The sequence below is a fragment of the Cynocephalus volans genome, chromosome 1, assembly GCF_027409185.1.
Source record: "Cynocephalus volans isolate mCynVol1 chromosome 1, mCynVol1.pri, whole genome shotgun sequence".
Classification (NCBI taxonomy): Eukaryota; Metazoa; Chordata; class Mammalia; order Dermoptera; family Cynocephalidae; genus Cynocephalus; species Cynocephalus volans.
Window position 1 is genome coordinate 26,831,771 of NC_084460.1, and position 12,975 is coordinate 26,844,745.

At 51.8% G+C, this 12,975-nt stretch overlaps 1 protein-coding gene across 1 annotated transcript in view; it reads left to right on the top strand.

Moving 5' to 3' along the window:
* Nucleotides 1-11,826, top strand: part of LOC134371410 (angiopoietin-4-like) — a 44,138-nt gene extending 32,312 nt beyond the window's left edge. Inside the window, exons 8-12 of the mRNA XM_063088288.1 lie at nt 1,504-1,619; nt 3,676-3,777; nt 5,183-5,349; nt 10,484-10,614; nt 11,666-11,826. Of these exons, the coding sequence (XP_062944358.1) occupies nt 1,504-1,619; nt 3,676-3,777; nt 5,183-5,349; nt 10,484-10,614; nt 11,666-11,826 (677 nt within the window). The remainder of the gene's footprint in view (nt 1-1,503; nt 1,620-3,675; nt 3,778-5,182; nt 5,350-10,483; nt 10,615-11,665) is intronic.
* Nucleotides 11,827-12,975: the final 1,149 nt, after the last annotated feature.

Below are 12,975 nucleotides of genomic sequence, written 5' to 3' on the forward strand. Positions count from 1 at the left end.
TTATTTGTTATTACTGTTGTTGTTGACAACAGGGGACAGAGCCTTGGAAAGGGTGGCTGGAAATCTCAGGCTAACTCCCAGCTCTGGCCTTGCCTCTCTGGGTAAAGTGTGGCCCTTCTCTGCTCATCTCTAGCCCAGCAACTTCCCCTGCTTGTCTGGACTCCAGCTGCTCATGGACCATGGGGAGCCAGGGTGTGCTGACAGGTGGGGCTGTGACGGTGGGACACTTCCCAACACAGACATGTTTATGCCAGGCTGGGATGGGTTCTGGCACTTAGTCACCTCAATTGTGATATGGGAACAACAGCCTCCTTCACACAGGTGCCCCAGTTCCTGGATCTGGGATCCACAGTTCAGGTGTGAGGCCAAAACAGAAAGTCTCAGCCTCTCTTTGCCCCCTGATCCCTCACTGGTGATGACGCCCATCCACCTGGATTATTAGCCTCCATCCTTCGGTACCTACCAGCCAACCCAGAGAGATCAGATTCTAGTGAAATCACGGCCCAAACCTCTACTTGGATTCCACTAAACAAGCCAGAGATGGGATTTTACATCCATGCAGTTTGTCAACAGTCACTTTTTCCAGGCCAGGCCTGGAGGATCCTAGGACCCTGGTGGGTTTTGGTCATTAGATTAATACTCTCCTCATCTCTTACAGTCTAGAGCAAAGAACACAGGTCATGAAAGGCCAGTTGGCTCCCAGGGAGGGCAGAATAAGGGACCCATGCCCAGGGCTGCAGGGTGATGCAGCAGAAAGGGTGGGCTATAGGCTGCCACCCAAAAGAGCTCCAGGGAGGGAAGGCTCTGTCCCATCTGGTGTGTGATTTGGGCTGGTTACCTCACTCTTGGACCTCAGTGTCCCGATCTCTGAAAGAGGGAGTAACTCACATGCAGTTCACCCCCCAATTACCCTCCCCCAGAAGAGCCTAGCAGCCTCCTCTCTGGCCTCCCTGCTTTAAATCTACTCCCCGCCCCACACGCTGGCCAGAGTGCTCGTCCTCAGCGCAGACAGTCCCGGTTCCTCAGCCTGGCGATCGAGGCTGACCTGACCCTGCTGGAATCTCAGCCTCATCTCCTCTTCCTTCCAAGCCCTCACTGTGCCAGCCTTGTCCTAACCTCTCGGTTTCAACAAACAGCCACAGCTCTCTCTGGCCTTGGCTCGGCTCTCAGGGCTTGAGTCATTTTCTCTCCCTGGCCCAGCCTTGGTTCCGCTCCCACAATCTGTCCCCTGCACACACCAGGAATGTCCTCACTTTAGAGCCTTTGCATATGCTGTTCCCTGTGCCTGCAACACCCCCACCTCCTCCACCTGGACAACTGCTGCCCGCTGTACAGGTCTCAGGTCTCTGTCACCTCCTCTAGGAAACCGACCCAGGTCTGATTCATCTCCATGTCCCCAGCACCTCTTAACCCAGAACTTGGCACAGAACAGGCAGGTGTGCCCACCTGGTCCCTTCCCTCTCTCCTTGCTCACCCCTACTGACTTTTGCTTTGCTCTTGCAGGCCCTGTGAGGGCGGCTGAGCAGGTGTTCCAGGACTGTGCAGAGATCCGGAACTTTGGGGCCAGTGCCAGTGGCGTCTACACCATCCATGTGGCCAATATGACGGAGCCCAGGAAGGTTAGGAGACTCCCTGGGGACTCAGACTGTCAGAGGCTGCTGAGGCAGGGACTTCCCAGACAGACTCCATGCTCCCCCATCAGCATCAGGCTTTGTCCAACATCTGACTTACCAAAGAAGTTGGGGGTGGCCCTGCCTTCGGAAGCCCTGACCCAGTGAGGACTCAGATCATGGGGGGAAGCACAAGTCACAGAGGTGGAAGTACGTCCTTTGCCTGCTTCTTCTCCAGATATGCTTTTAACTGGAATAGGGGGAAATAGGTCTGTGTTGGTTCCAGCGATGCTAGCTGACATGACAAATAAACCCTGAAATTCCAGAGGCTGAGCACAAAGAAGTGAATTTGTGGCTTCTGTGTAGTCCAGATGAAGGCAGGATTTGGGGCTCTGCTCCTTTCCCTGGGAAATTAGGGACCGGGATTGGTAGAGGCCCCATCGTCTTCAGTCAGAGGCTCCCAGGGTTGCCCTGTGCCTTAAGGTGCAGTCACCACATAGGGGGAGGTCGCAGGAGGGTGTGGATGCCAGGAGGGGTTTTGTGGCCTGGCCCAGTAGGGGAAGAGTCTGGGGACAAATCAGCCAGTGTTCCCACCTCATGATCCATTTTGCAATTTCCTTCCATCCCTTGGGAAAACATCAAGGAGCATGGCTCAGTTTGTCTCCAGACTGTCAGTCACACTCCTCACACTGCTGCTAAATTCCCCTGCAACTACTAGGTCTCGGCCAGAGCTCTATTCACAGACATTTCCAGCTACAGTTTTATAACATTGTTTTGTTTATTATATTTAATTTCAAAATTACCTGAATAAAGACAAATGTTACTAGTTTTTCACTTATGGTACTGATAAGATTTATTTTAAACTACATTTACTCTAACTATTCATTTAAGTTATAGAAAAAGACTTCTTTTTCAATAAATATGCTATGTGAAATGAAATAAATTCAGCTACGGTGGAATTCAGGAAAGTGTGAATGGCTGAAATTTGGGAGCACTGATAAAGGGGAAGAGCTGGCCTGGGAGGGGACCTGGGCTCAAACCCCAGCTTTATTTTGATTCACTTGCCTTTAGCTCGTTCTTACCCACTCTGGGCCTCAGTTTCCCTTCCTACGGCCTCTGCTACCCCGCAGCAGATGCCACTGTCTTCTCTCCCTTAGCAGGCCTTTCCCATCTGAGAGCCCCAACTCCTGCTGCTCTCTCCACTGCAAATGACATTCCCACTTGTGTCTACCTGGCAGGCAGATCATCATTCCACGTCCTCTGCCAATGCCACCTCTTCCATGAAGACTTCCAGGGATGCCCAGTGATTCCTTCTTGGGCCCCCTCCTTATAGCTGCTCAAAAGTTCGCAATCGATGGTCTGTCTCTCTGTCCTATTATAGCCTCCTCCAGACCGAGTCAGTCCTGAGGGTTGATTTATCTGATTCTTCATGATTCATCTAGTACAGGACAAGGCACAAAGTTTGTGTCCACTGAACATTGAACATGTACTGAACTGGCTGGAAAAATAATACGTGAACAAAGGTTAGGCTGATAGATTTTGTTGTGATAGATGGCAAGCTCTGTGAGAGAAAGAACTCTTTTTACCTTATCCATGTTGGCGTTTCCTGAGTCTACACTGTGAGCTAAGCACTTCACCCCTGTTGACATTAAACCCTTACAGCAACAGCGCTCTAGTAGCGAGTAAAAAGCCTCCATCTAATTAGTTCCTAGCATGTGCCAGGCCCTGTTCCTGTAAACATTTTACATGACTGATCTCATTTAATTCTCACAACAACCCCAGTTTTTAGATGAGAAAATGAGGCACATAGAAGTTAAGGTATGCACACCCCCATTTTACAAGTGAGGAGAGGAGGGCTCTGAGATTGCATCATACCCACCACCTTAGATAAGTGACAGCAATGATGGGGAATTTGAGCCTGGACCTTTCCGATGCCCTTGACCACCAGGTTCACTGTTAGGCTTTGTGGGTCCATCAGCCAAGTCACTCTTGGGCCGGCCCAGACATGGCATCTGGCTGCCTCCAAGAGCTTCCAACTGTGCACCCCCGCCCCCGTTCCCTCCAGGTGTTCTGTGACATGGAGGCCAGTGGAGGCGGGTGGACCCTCATCCAGCGCCGTGCGAATGGCAGTGTGAGTTTCCAGCGGAACTGGGAGGATTACAAACAGGTAACACCGCTGCCCTGAGGAGCAGCTTTTCAGCCCTGAAACATGGGGTGGGGCTGTGTTGGCAGGGACTGGTTTGCTGTCACTCTTTCCAAGAAAAATATCAGCTCACGTCAAGCTGACCACCCTCAAACAGATTTACCCGGTGCACACTCGCTTTCTGGGACCCCATCACCTGAAATTGAACACTCTTTTTGAAAGTTTTCACATATGTCCTAAAAATGGAAGTTTAACTTCATTTTAATGTTAATTTTTGGAAAACATAATGCATATATATTGTTTAAAAAAAATTTTTTGAAATACAAAGAATGGGACAGAAAAAAAAATTCCCTCAACCGACCCCTGACTGCATAGGTTAAAATGAATTTCTTTACACAAAAAATGAAGTTTTTTACACATGTGTGACCACATCTGTGGGAAACATTCTTTAATGTGGAATTGCTGGCTCAAAGACAACATGAATTTTAGGAGATGAGAAATAGTACTTGTTGTCTTCCAATTTTTCAGTTAAATTGTGAATAAAGGGATTTGGGGCCAGCTGACTTAAAAGCTCTCAACGTTTCTGAAAGCAAAAAAGAAAAAGAAAAAGATGCCCACATGGCAATACAGCAGTATTATTATTTGTGTCTGCTTGCTGTTCTTTTAATAAATACTTAAAAATAAATACCAAATAAGTTATGAGTACTCTTGATGCAATTAAGTTTTAAAAAATCATTAAAATGCCAAAGAGAAGTAGGATGTTCAGATGCAGAAACGCACAACAGAGTGCTGAACGGTAACCATTAGGCTCGTCAGCAGCACACCATAGCTGCAATGGGGAGCAGGGCTCAGGCGTGCCCCTGTCCTTGGTGCTGAATTGTTTATCTGACCCGGGATATGGTGACAAGACACTACTGGCACTCTTAGCTTTACATTTCTATGCTGCTGACATTTTGCAGTAGCTGCCCTGTCACTGCACAAACTTTGCCCGACCATTTCCATAGCTCATTAAAATCTTTTCTTTAATTTTCTAATCAGGTGTAATACACATGCTAAGTGCACAAATTTGAAGTGTACCCACAACCCAAAGCAACCCTTTAGGCCCCCTCAAAGTCAGTATTCCACAAAAGGTAGTTGCTGTTCTGACTTCTGTCACCACAGATTAGTTTTGCCTGATCTTGAGCATCAGAGAAACGCAATTTCAATTGTTTTTAACAGGCCTTTACATTTACGAACGTCTTAGTCTTTTTCCTCTAGGAGGTGTGGGGCTCTTACCCCCGGGCCTGCCCACACTGGACTTCTAAACTTGATCATTGGGCACAGTGGTTTTGGATAAGCGACCCTGGAGCCTGGCTTAGCCCAGCTACTGAGCCAGGGGAGTAGCCCCTGTCCTTGGCACGCAGCACACCCAACCCTCCCCTCCTTGTAGGGCTTCGGAGACCCGGCCTGGGAGCACTGGCTGGGCAATGAGGTGGTACACCAGCTCACCAGCGGGGCAGCCTACTCTCTGCGTGTGGAGCTGCAAGACTGGGAAGGCCGAGAGGCCTTCGCCCAGTATGAGAGTTTCCAGCTGGGCAGCGAAGGGCAGCTGTACAGGTGAGATCGGGCCCAGGCTGGTGGGTGGGCTAGAGTCCCACAGGTGGTGGCTACAGAGTCTGCACCAAGGTTCAGTCCCTGGGTGTCTCCTGTTTCTACCATCTGTCTCCCATCTGGGTGCATGTCACCAGATCTGGCGGTGGCTGGTTAGCACTCAGCACATCCTGCCTTCAGGGTGGGGTGGAGAGAATGTCACTGATGCCAACAGCCCAAGAGGAGGAAGGGGCCTTCCAAGGTCAATCACCACAAGTCAGACATTTTACAAAGACTAAAATCAAAGAGGTGATTTTCCCAGCCTGCCCTATGCCCTGGGTGAGGTGGAAATGTCCCCGGGCTGGGAGTTGGGAGACCTGGGCTCATTTTGGCTCTGCTCCAGCTTGCACTGTGAACTTGGGGAAGTCAAGCTCTGGCTTTTCTGTGCCTCTGCTTCTTCAGCAACAGCATGAGTTTAAATATGAGGATAGTGTAGAATCGTCCAAGTTTCCCACCCCATCCTCAGTCAGGTCCTTGGTGTGTTTAGGAAAAAGACAGAGCATTTGTTGAGCACCTACTATGTTCCAGGCACAACACTCCATTAAATCCTCCCCACAACACCTTCAGGCAGATATTACTGTACCTGCTTTACTAATACGGTAACTGAGGCACTGAGCTTAAGAGCCTGTCCAAAGTGAGGAGTTAGAATTCAGTTCTCCCTGTTGCCAAAACTCGTGGTGTCTCCCCATCATGATGTCACCTCTCTGAGATACTGAAGGATCTGAAGATAACCCTGGGCTCTCGCTATCTCTGCATCAGGGTAGAATTGGATTTATAGACACTTACGGGGCTGAAAAGGACCTCACATGTCATCTGGTTTTTTGTATGATGCCAGAATCTCCTCCACAGCCACAGTCTTCATTCAGCCTTGCTGGAAATCTCCTCTCATGGGGAGATCACTTCTTCCCAAGGAATCTCTGAATGCCTCTCTATCCCCCTGCACTTAATCACTTAATATCTAATTCCACTTCTGATGAATTCTCTGTGATGTCCCTTTCCTTGTGTCCCCTCCCAATCAATACTATTACTAAATGCCCCTGCTTCCTGTAGCTAGGAGACATCACATGTCTTGATAGGACCCTCCCCAATCTGATAATCCTCCTTAAGTGCAAGGTCCAGAGCTAAACAGAACATGCCCTGGGTCTAGTCTAGACAGGGCTGAGATGGATGGCCCCTACTCCTCCCAGCTCACCAGTGAGTAGCCACGACATCTGGCTGTCTCCTATTTAGGCCACTGAATACCAAAGCAAAGGCTCAAGCCCTGACTCCATCCGCATCTCCGTGAGTGACCCTGAGCTCGTCCCTCTACATTTATGTCTGTAAAATGGGTGTCCTAGGCTTACCTACATCATTCAGAGCATCTTGAGGCTTGAATGAGATACCGCACATAAAGTGTGAATACACCACCTGGCACGTGGCAATCGCTCCACAAACGATATTGCATCCACTGTCCCCAGGCAGCCCTTCACACCCTTGTCTGGACTGCTCTGTGTGAGCCAGACCCAGGCCTGTCTTGTCAGCGCTGTTCCCATCCCTGGTGCCTGGCACGTGTACATGCATACGAGGAAGCTGAGGGAGCCTCCCAAGTCTTTCCTACACATGTAGCCATTAAGTCTTATCTCCCTGACCCACTTCCTGGGCAGCAGTTTCTGTGGCCCTAGTCCAGGATCTGCCATTTGTCTGGAGGAGGAAATATTGGGAGAAGTTGTTTCTCACTGCACTAAGGAACACAGGTCCTGGATCCAGACTCCCTGGATATGAATCCCAACTCCATCACATATTGGCTTCATGACCTTAGTTTAGACAAGTTATTTAACCTCTCTGTGCCTCAGTTTCCCCATCTGTAAAATACAGTATCTATGTCATAAATGGGATAACCTCAGTAAGGTACCTAGCATACAGGAAGGGTTAAATAAAAGCTGGAAATATACAAACTATATATTCAAAGAAGAAATACAACATTTCAGCATCTATGAATACACTGTATATTATTTATGTCCATATATACAAACATACACATATATGTCAAATTTGGAGCCCTGTGCCATGCTCTGATATGTGAATTTGATCTGCTCCCTCTGGTTTTTAGCTCAGTCATTGAGAAAGCTCCCTGCCCACACCTCCAGAGTGTTATGCTCATGCACCAAAGGTCCCACATTTACTTGACCCTCTTCAGAGCACTAAATAATAACAGTATATCGAACACTTGCCCAATTGCAGGCACCTGTTGGCAGTGCTCATTGGGAGTAGAATCAACCTGGGACCTTCCCCCCAAAGCTGTTCACAGCCCAGTGTGCTGTGTGTCTGGGAGTAGGCATTTCTACCACAGGTAACCCCACACCCCAGGGAGACGGGAGCTGCCTAAGTGGAAACAGAGTGGGCATGGAGATGCTGGTGCAAGCAGAGAGGACTCCCTGGAGGAGGGAATGCCTGTAATGTAGGGGTGTTCTTCAGACAAAGAGAGAATAGGAAGGTCACCCCAGGCAGTGAGGATTTTCTGAAAATAGACAGAGAGAGATGGCCTCCAGCTGGGCCAGACATTCCCCAAACCTGAGCCAGACTCTATCAAGAGCTGCACGGATCATTATGAAATGTCTACAAATTCAGGAAAACCCCAGGAGACTTGAGTTGCAGTTCCTGGAAACCACGGGGGAGGGGGGGGATGGAAACTGCAAGAGGAGCGCCAGGGGGAAGTGACAGAGCAGACATTGGTCCCTGTGCCCCAACCCCACAGGGTCAACTGGCTGGTGAGGTGGGGAGGGTCCCCATAAGGAAGCCCAGAAGTGAGGATAGGTGGGCTTCAGCAGCTGGGGAATGGGCATTGGGGAGGAAGGGGCATCCTTATTTGTCAGAGGCAGTCATGGGACCTTCTGGAGTCCAGCTAGGGTGCATGCACAAGCCTGCAGAGGAAGTGGCCCACATGGAGGGATGAGGGGAGGCACAGACAAGACACAGGCACATGTGCATACAGGCCACACACCTCCCAGAGGCGCCCCCACATCCAAACCCAATTACAAGTTCAAGATACATGCACAGATACACAGGGACACGTGCAGACACGCATGTACTGTGGAGGGACTCACCACACCACTGGGGTACACACTTAGGCCTACAGAGCACACACACGCACCCTGCCCCAAGGGCAGAACTACACAAACAAGTACACCAAGCACAGACATGTAAGCAAACATGCCTCCCAGATATGCTTGCAGGTAAACACGTGCAAATAACACCAGACACAAAGACTCCAGAGCCCACACTTGGACTCACCATAGATACTGCAGCACCAGCTTGAAACCTACACTCATCCTCATGCAGGCAAGTGCGTCACATGCAAATCCTAACAACTGCAGACACACAGACTCAAGCACATAACCATGGACATACGGAAAACACATCTTGTGTGCGTAACTTGGGATCCCCAGGAGATTTATGTATTTCGTTGGGTATCCTTAAGCATGAGCCATGAACAAGCTTAAGGTACATCTGAATAATAGATCAGATATGGTTCCTGGTCCACCTCTTCAGCATACCCCAGAGGTCACACATCCCCACTCTGCTTCCAGAGGGGAAGGGAAGAGAGGCAGAGCCTGAACTGAGGACTTGGGGACAGTGCAGAGGCCGGCGTTGCTGGACTGAGCCCATGAGATCAATTGCCTTTGTGCAGCCCTGATTCCACCCACACCCGGACTGCAAGTGAACCTAAACAGACTAAGCCTTGAAACTGACCTTGAGCTGACATCGCTGAGCCCTCAAAGGGAGCCACAAGGAGAAGCCGGGACCACATGAGTACCTGGGCCAGCCTGCCTGTCCCCACCCCAGGGAGCTCTGGTCAGGCAGTCCTTTTTGCAGGTGGTTTGCAGCAGAAGCCATGTGAGCTCAGGATGGCAGTTATGGGCACAGTTAAGCCTTCACAGATGGTCACAGCCATCTGGACCTGGAGGGCCATGCCCTGCCTCACCACAGACAGACAGAGCATATGGGTGAGAGGTGTGGAGACTCAGCGCCACATAGGCAGGTCCCACGTTCCCTCTGGACACCTCTGTGGGAATCTCCCAAGCCCCGCCCTGGTCACATCTGCCATCCACTTGCTCCTCCCAGAGGGACCTTCCTAATTGCTCCCCAACCAGCTCCTGCTTTAGCCGCTAAGTCCAAATAACAAGGAGCCCTATGTGTGCTGAGCACTCACCATGAGCACACTGCTCTGCTCACATCACACGCTGAGGCTGCACACAATGCACGTGGTTGTCACTGTTAGTGTCACTGTTATCACCACTTCTACAAATGAAGAAACCAAGGCTCAGAGAGGTGAACTTCCCAAGGCCATGCAGCTATCGAGTGGCAGAGCTGGGATTTGAATGCAGGTGCTCTGCCCTCCAGATCTCATGGCCATCACCTCCATGCAGGCCTAGACATGCTCACCAGGGCCACAGAGCCTGGCAAAGAAATGTAAACCCTTGCCCAGCTGGCTGCAGATATTAAAGTCACTTGGCTGGGGGTGCCCCAGGTACAGATCTATCTTGGCTGAGTGGTCACAGAAGACTTGTTGGAAGAGGTAGGTGGATGTGAGTGGGTGTGATGAGGCTGCGACTGCAGGACAGCCAGCTGGGAGCACAATGCACGGAGACTCCCACGTCAGGCCACACCAGGCTGGAATCAGGCTCTGACCCTCAGTCGTTCTGAGACCCTGGGCAGGTTTCTGTGGCTATTAGGCTCCGCATTTCCTCATGGATAAACTGGGAGGAACAGGGTGAGGTGGGGATGAAACGAGACTGAACCCTGCAAAGCACTTCGAAAAACGCCTGGCACATAGTAGACGCTCGAAACAAATGCAGTCGTTATCCTCGTCATTGACTTTGTCCAGGTCATTCTCACTCCCCTGCAAGGCCAAGGTTCAGGGAGATGAGGGAGGCTTGGCACACGCATGTGCTCTGTCCCCCACAGGCAGCAGGCAGGGAGCACAATTCAGGAGAGGAAATGGCCCAAACACAACTGGAGGGAAACCCAGCCTGGGACAAAGCCCCTGGGGAGGCCCTTCCTCAACACAGCCCCAGCCTGACTCTTGGCCCCTCTCCCATCACCACCTCTGGGTGGTCTCCAGGATTTCTCTGAGCGGGTACAGAGGTTCAACGGAGAAGCAAAGCAATCTGTTTCTGATCAATGCCTACTTCAGCACCCACAACAAAGACAACGATAATTGCAACTGCAACTGTGCTCTGATGCTCTCTGGAGGTGGGTGCAGGTTGGAGCCTAGCCCACCCACGGGCTCACCTGCCTGTGTTCCACCCATACCTTCCCAGCAGGTCCCCTCCGGGGTCCCACCTCCTCCTAGAGCTGGCTCCACCAGTTTTCCAGTGAAACCAGGTTGCACGGGGACTGGGGATGGGGCTCCAGGGGAGACATAATGTCTGATTAGTCCCCACCCCAAGCAGGACCAGGATGGGGGAGACCAGAGGGAGGCGGAGGGGACAGCTCCACACCAACTATGGCTCAGGCAGAGTTCCCTGAGTGGGGACAGAGGACAGAGTGGGAGATGGGGATGAATGAGAGGCAGAGACAGAGAGGGGAGGACAGAGATAGGAGGAGAGACCTCCTGAGACACAGAAGCAGGGACAGATGGAGGCAGAGAGAGACAGCACAGCGGAGATGGAGCACTGCACCAGGACACAGAAGTACAGAGTGAGTGACGCAGAGGGAAATGCTACCCAGGGAAAGGCCAGAGACGGCACAGGGTGTGAGACACAGAGAGACCCAGAGACAGACAGGGTGACAGAGACCAGACACAGAGGGACAGGCAACCTCAGAGCAAGACGAACACAACTGGAGGGCGACACACAGAGTGACAGACATGGGCACAGAGACCATCAGAGTGAGAATAGACAAACCCTGTGTGTGAGAGACTGAGAGAGGGACAGAGAGCCCTGAAAACCAGTGGGGAGGTGACAGGAGACCTCGCTGGGGAGGCCCAAGGAGAGAGCGTCAGTGAGGGAGGAAGGCAGGACACAGAGGACTGGGGAGATGGCCAGGAGGAGCAGAGGGGCCCACTGCTGCTCTCCAGAGGCCCCGGCTGTGCAGAAGGACTGGGAGTGCCCCTCACACACAGACACACACACACACACACACACACACACACACACACACGCCCACCCAGCCCCGTGCAGCTGGCTTCCCACAGGAGGCAACAGCCCTGATTAGTCTTCATTCTCTTTGGGGTGCAGGGGCTGCCATCACCCCTCTGGCTGGGCCCCATTTGCCAAAGCCTCTTTCCTCTCTCCTCCACCAGGGTGGTGGTTTGACGCCTGCGGCCTCTCCAACCTCAATGGCATCTATTATAAGAAGGGTCACCACACAGGCAAGATCAATGGCATCCGCTGGTTCTCCTTCCGGGGCTCCAGCTACTCGCTGCGTGCCACTCGCATGATGATTCGTCGCGTGGGCGTCTAGCAAACAGCCGGGCCTGGATGCCGGACCACACAGGAGGAGCCTGGACGAGTATCCCCTGGACAGTTAGACACAAGTGCAGGACACGGTGCCAAGATCATGTCCTCAACACCCTGAGTCTCCTGAGCCAACCCTCCTTGCCCGAGAAGTCCAGAAGAGTCGCCTGCCTCCCTGTTCCCCTCAGTCTGTGAAATGCTGGGTGTTCAGGGGTCCCTGCCTCTGCAGCACCCTTCCTCCCTCTTCCCTCCTTCCCCCTGCAGGGACCCCCAGCCAGTCCGATGGTCACAATGGCCTGAGTGAGCTGGGAACAGCTAACCTGGCACCTCAGAGGAGCACATGACCAGCGGTGGGATTGCAGGCGAGGGGAGGGCAGGCATTTACAGGCAGGAAGCTGCCAGATGGAGGACAGATTCTGTCCCCAGGGTTGGCAGAAGGCCATCTTCTGTTCCAAGCTGCCCTCACCTTGAGATGTCCTCGAGTTTTCTTTTCAAGGACACAAGGGCTGCACCCACCCCCTATTGTAGTCACTGTTTCCCCTCCACTCTCCACGGCTCCGGGCTCCACTGTCTGGAGCTCAGACCTGGTTTCTCAGGAGCTTCAGGGCATCTGACAGGGACTCCTTTACCACCAGCATGTCCTAGGGGGTGTTCCGCAGAGAATCACTTTTACTGAGAGAAAACAGCAGGTGAAATAAACGCGACTAGGCATTCTTAGCTGCAGGACTTGTCAGAGCCTTTAATGTGGTCGTGTGCCTTGTGACTGCCCACGAAGGGGCTACAGTGGCCAACTTTCTCCAACTTTCCTTATTTGATAATGGGCCCTGGTTCTCCAAGAGGTCTCTTGAGGGTGTAGATGCCCTTGGAAAAAGCTGGTCTTCACCTGTCATGAGCGGGAGCCCCAGGGCCCCATTCCCCATCTTCAGCTGAACTCATCCATTATAGCTACACGGCCAAGAGGCAACCTCAAAAAGCCCCTAATAACAACCAGAGGGAACATTTCGCTTAAAACAAACACCATCCCTGAAGAAGTGTCTAGAACTAGTCTTTGTCTATGCTATGGGCTAATGTCCTCCAAGCCTCCTCCTGGCTGCAGGAAGTGGGATCTCTGCCTGTGCGCCTGCCCTGAGGACTCCCTGTAACCCCAGCTCACCCA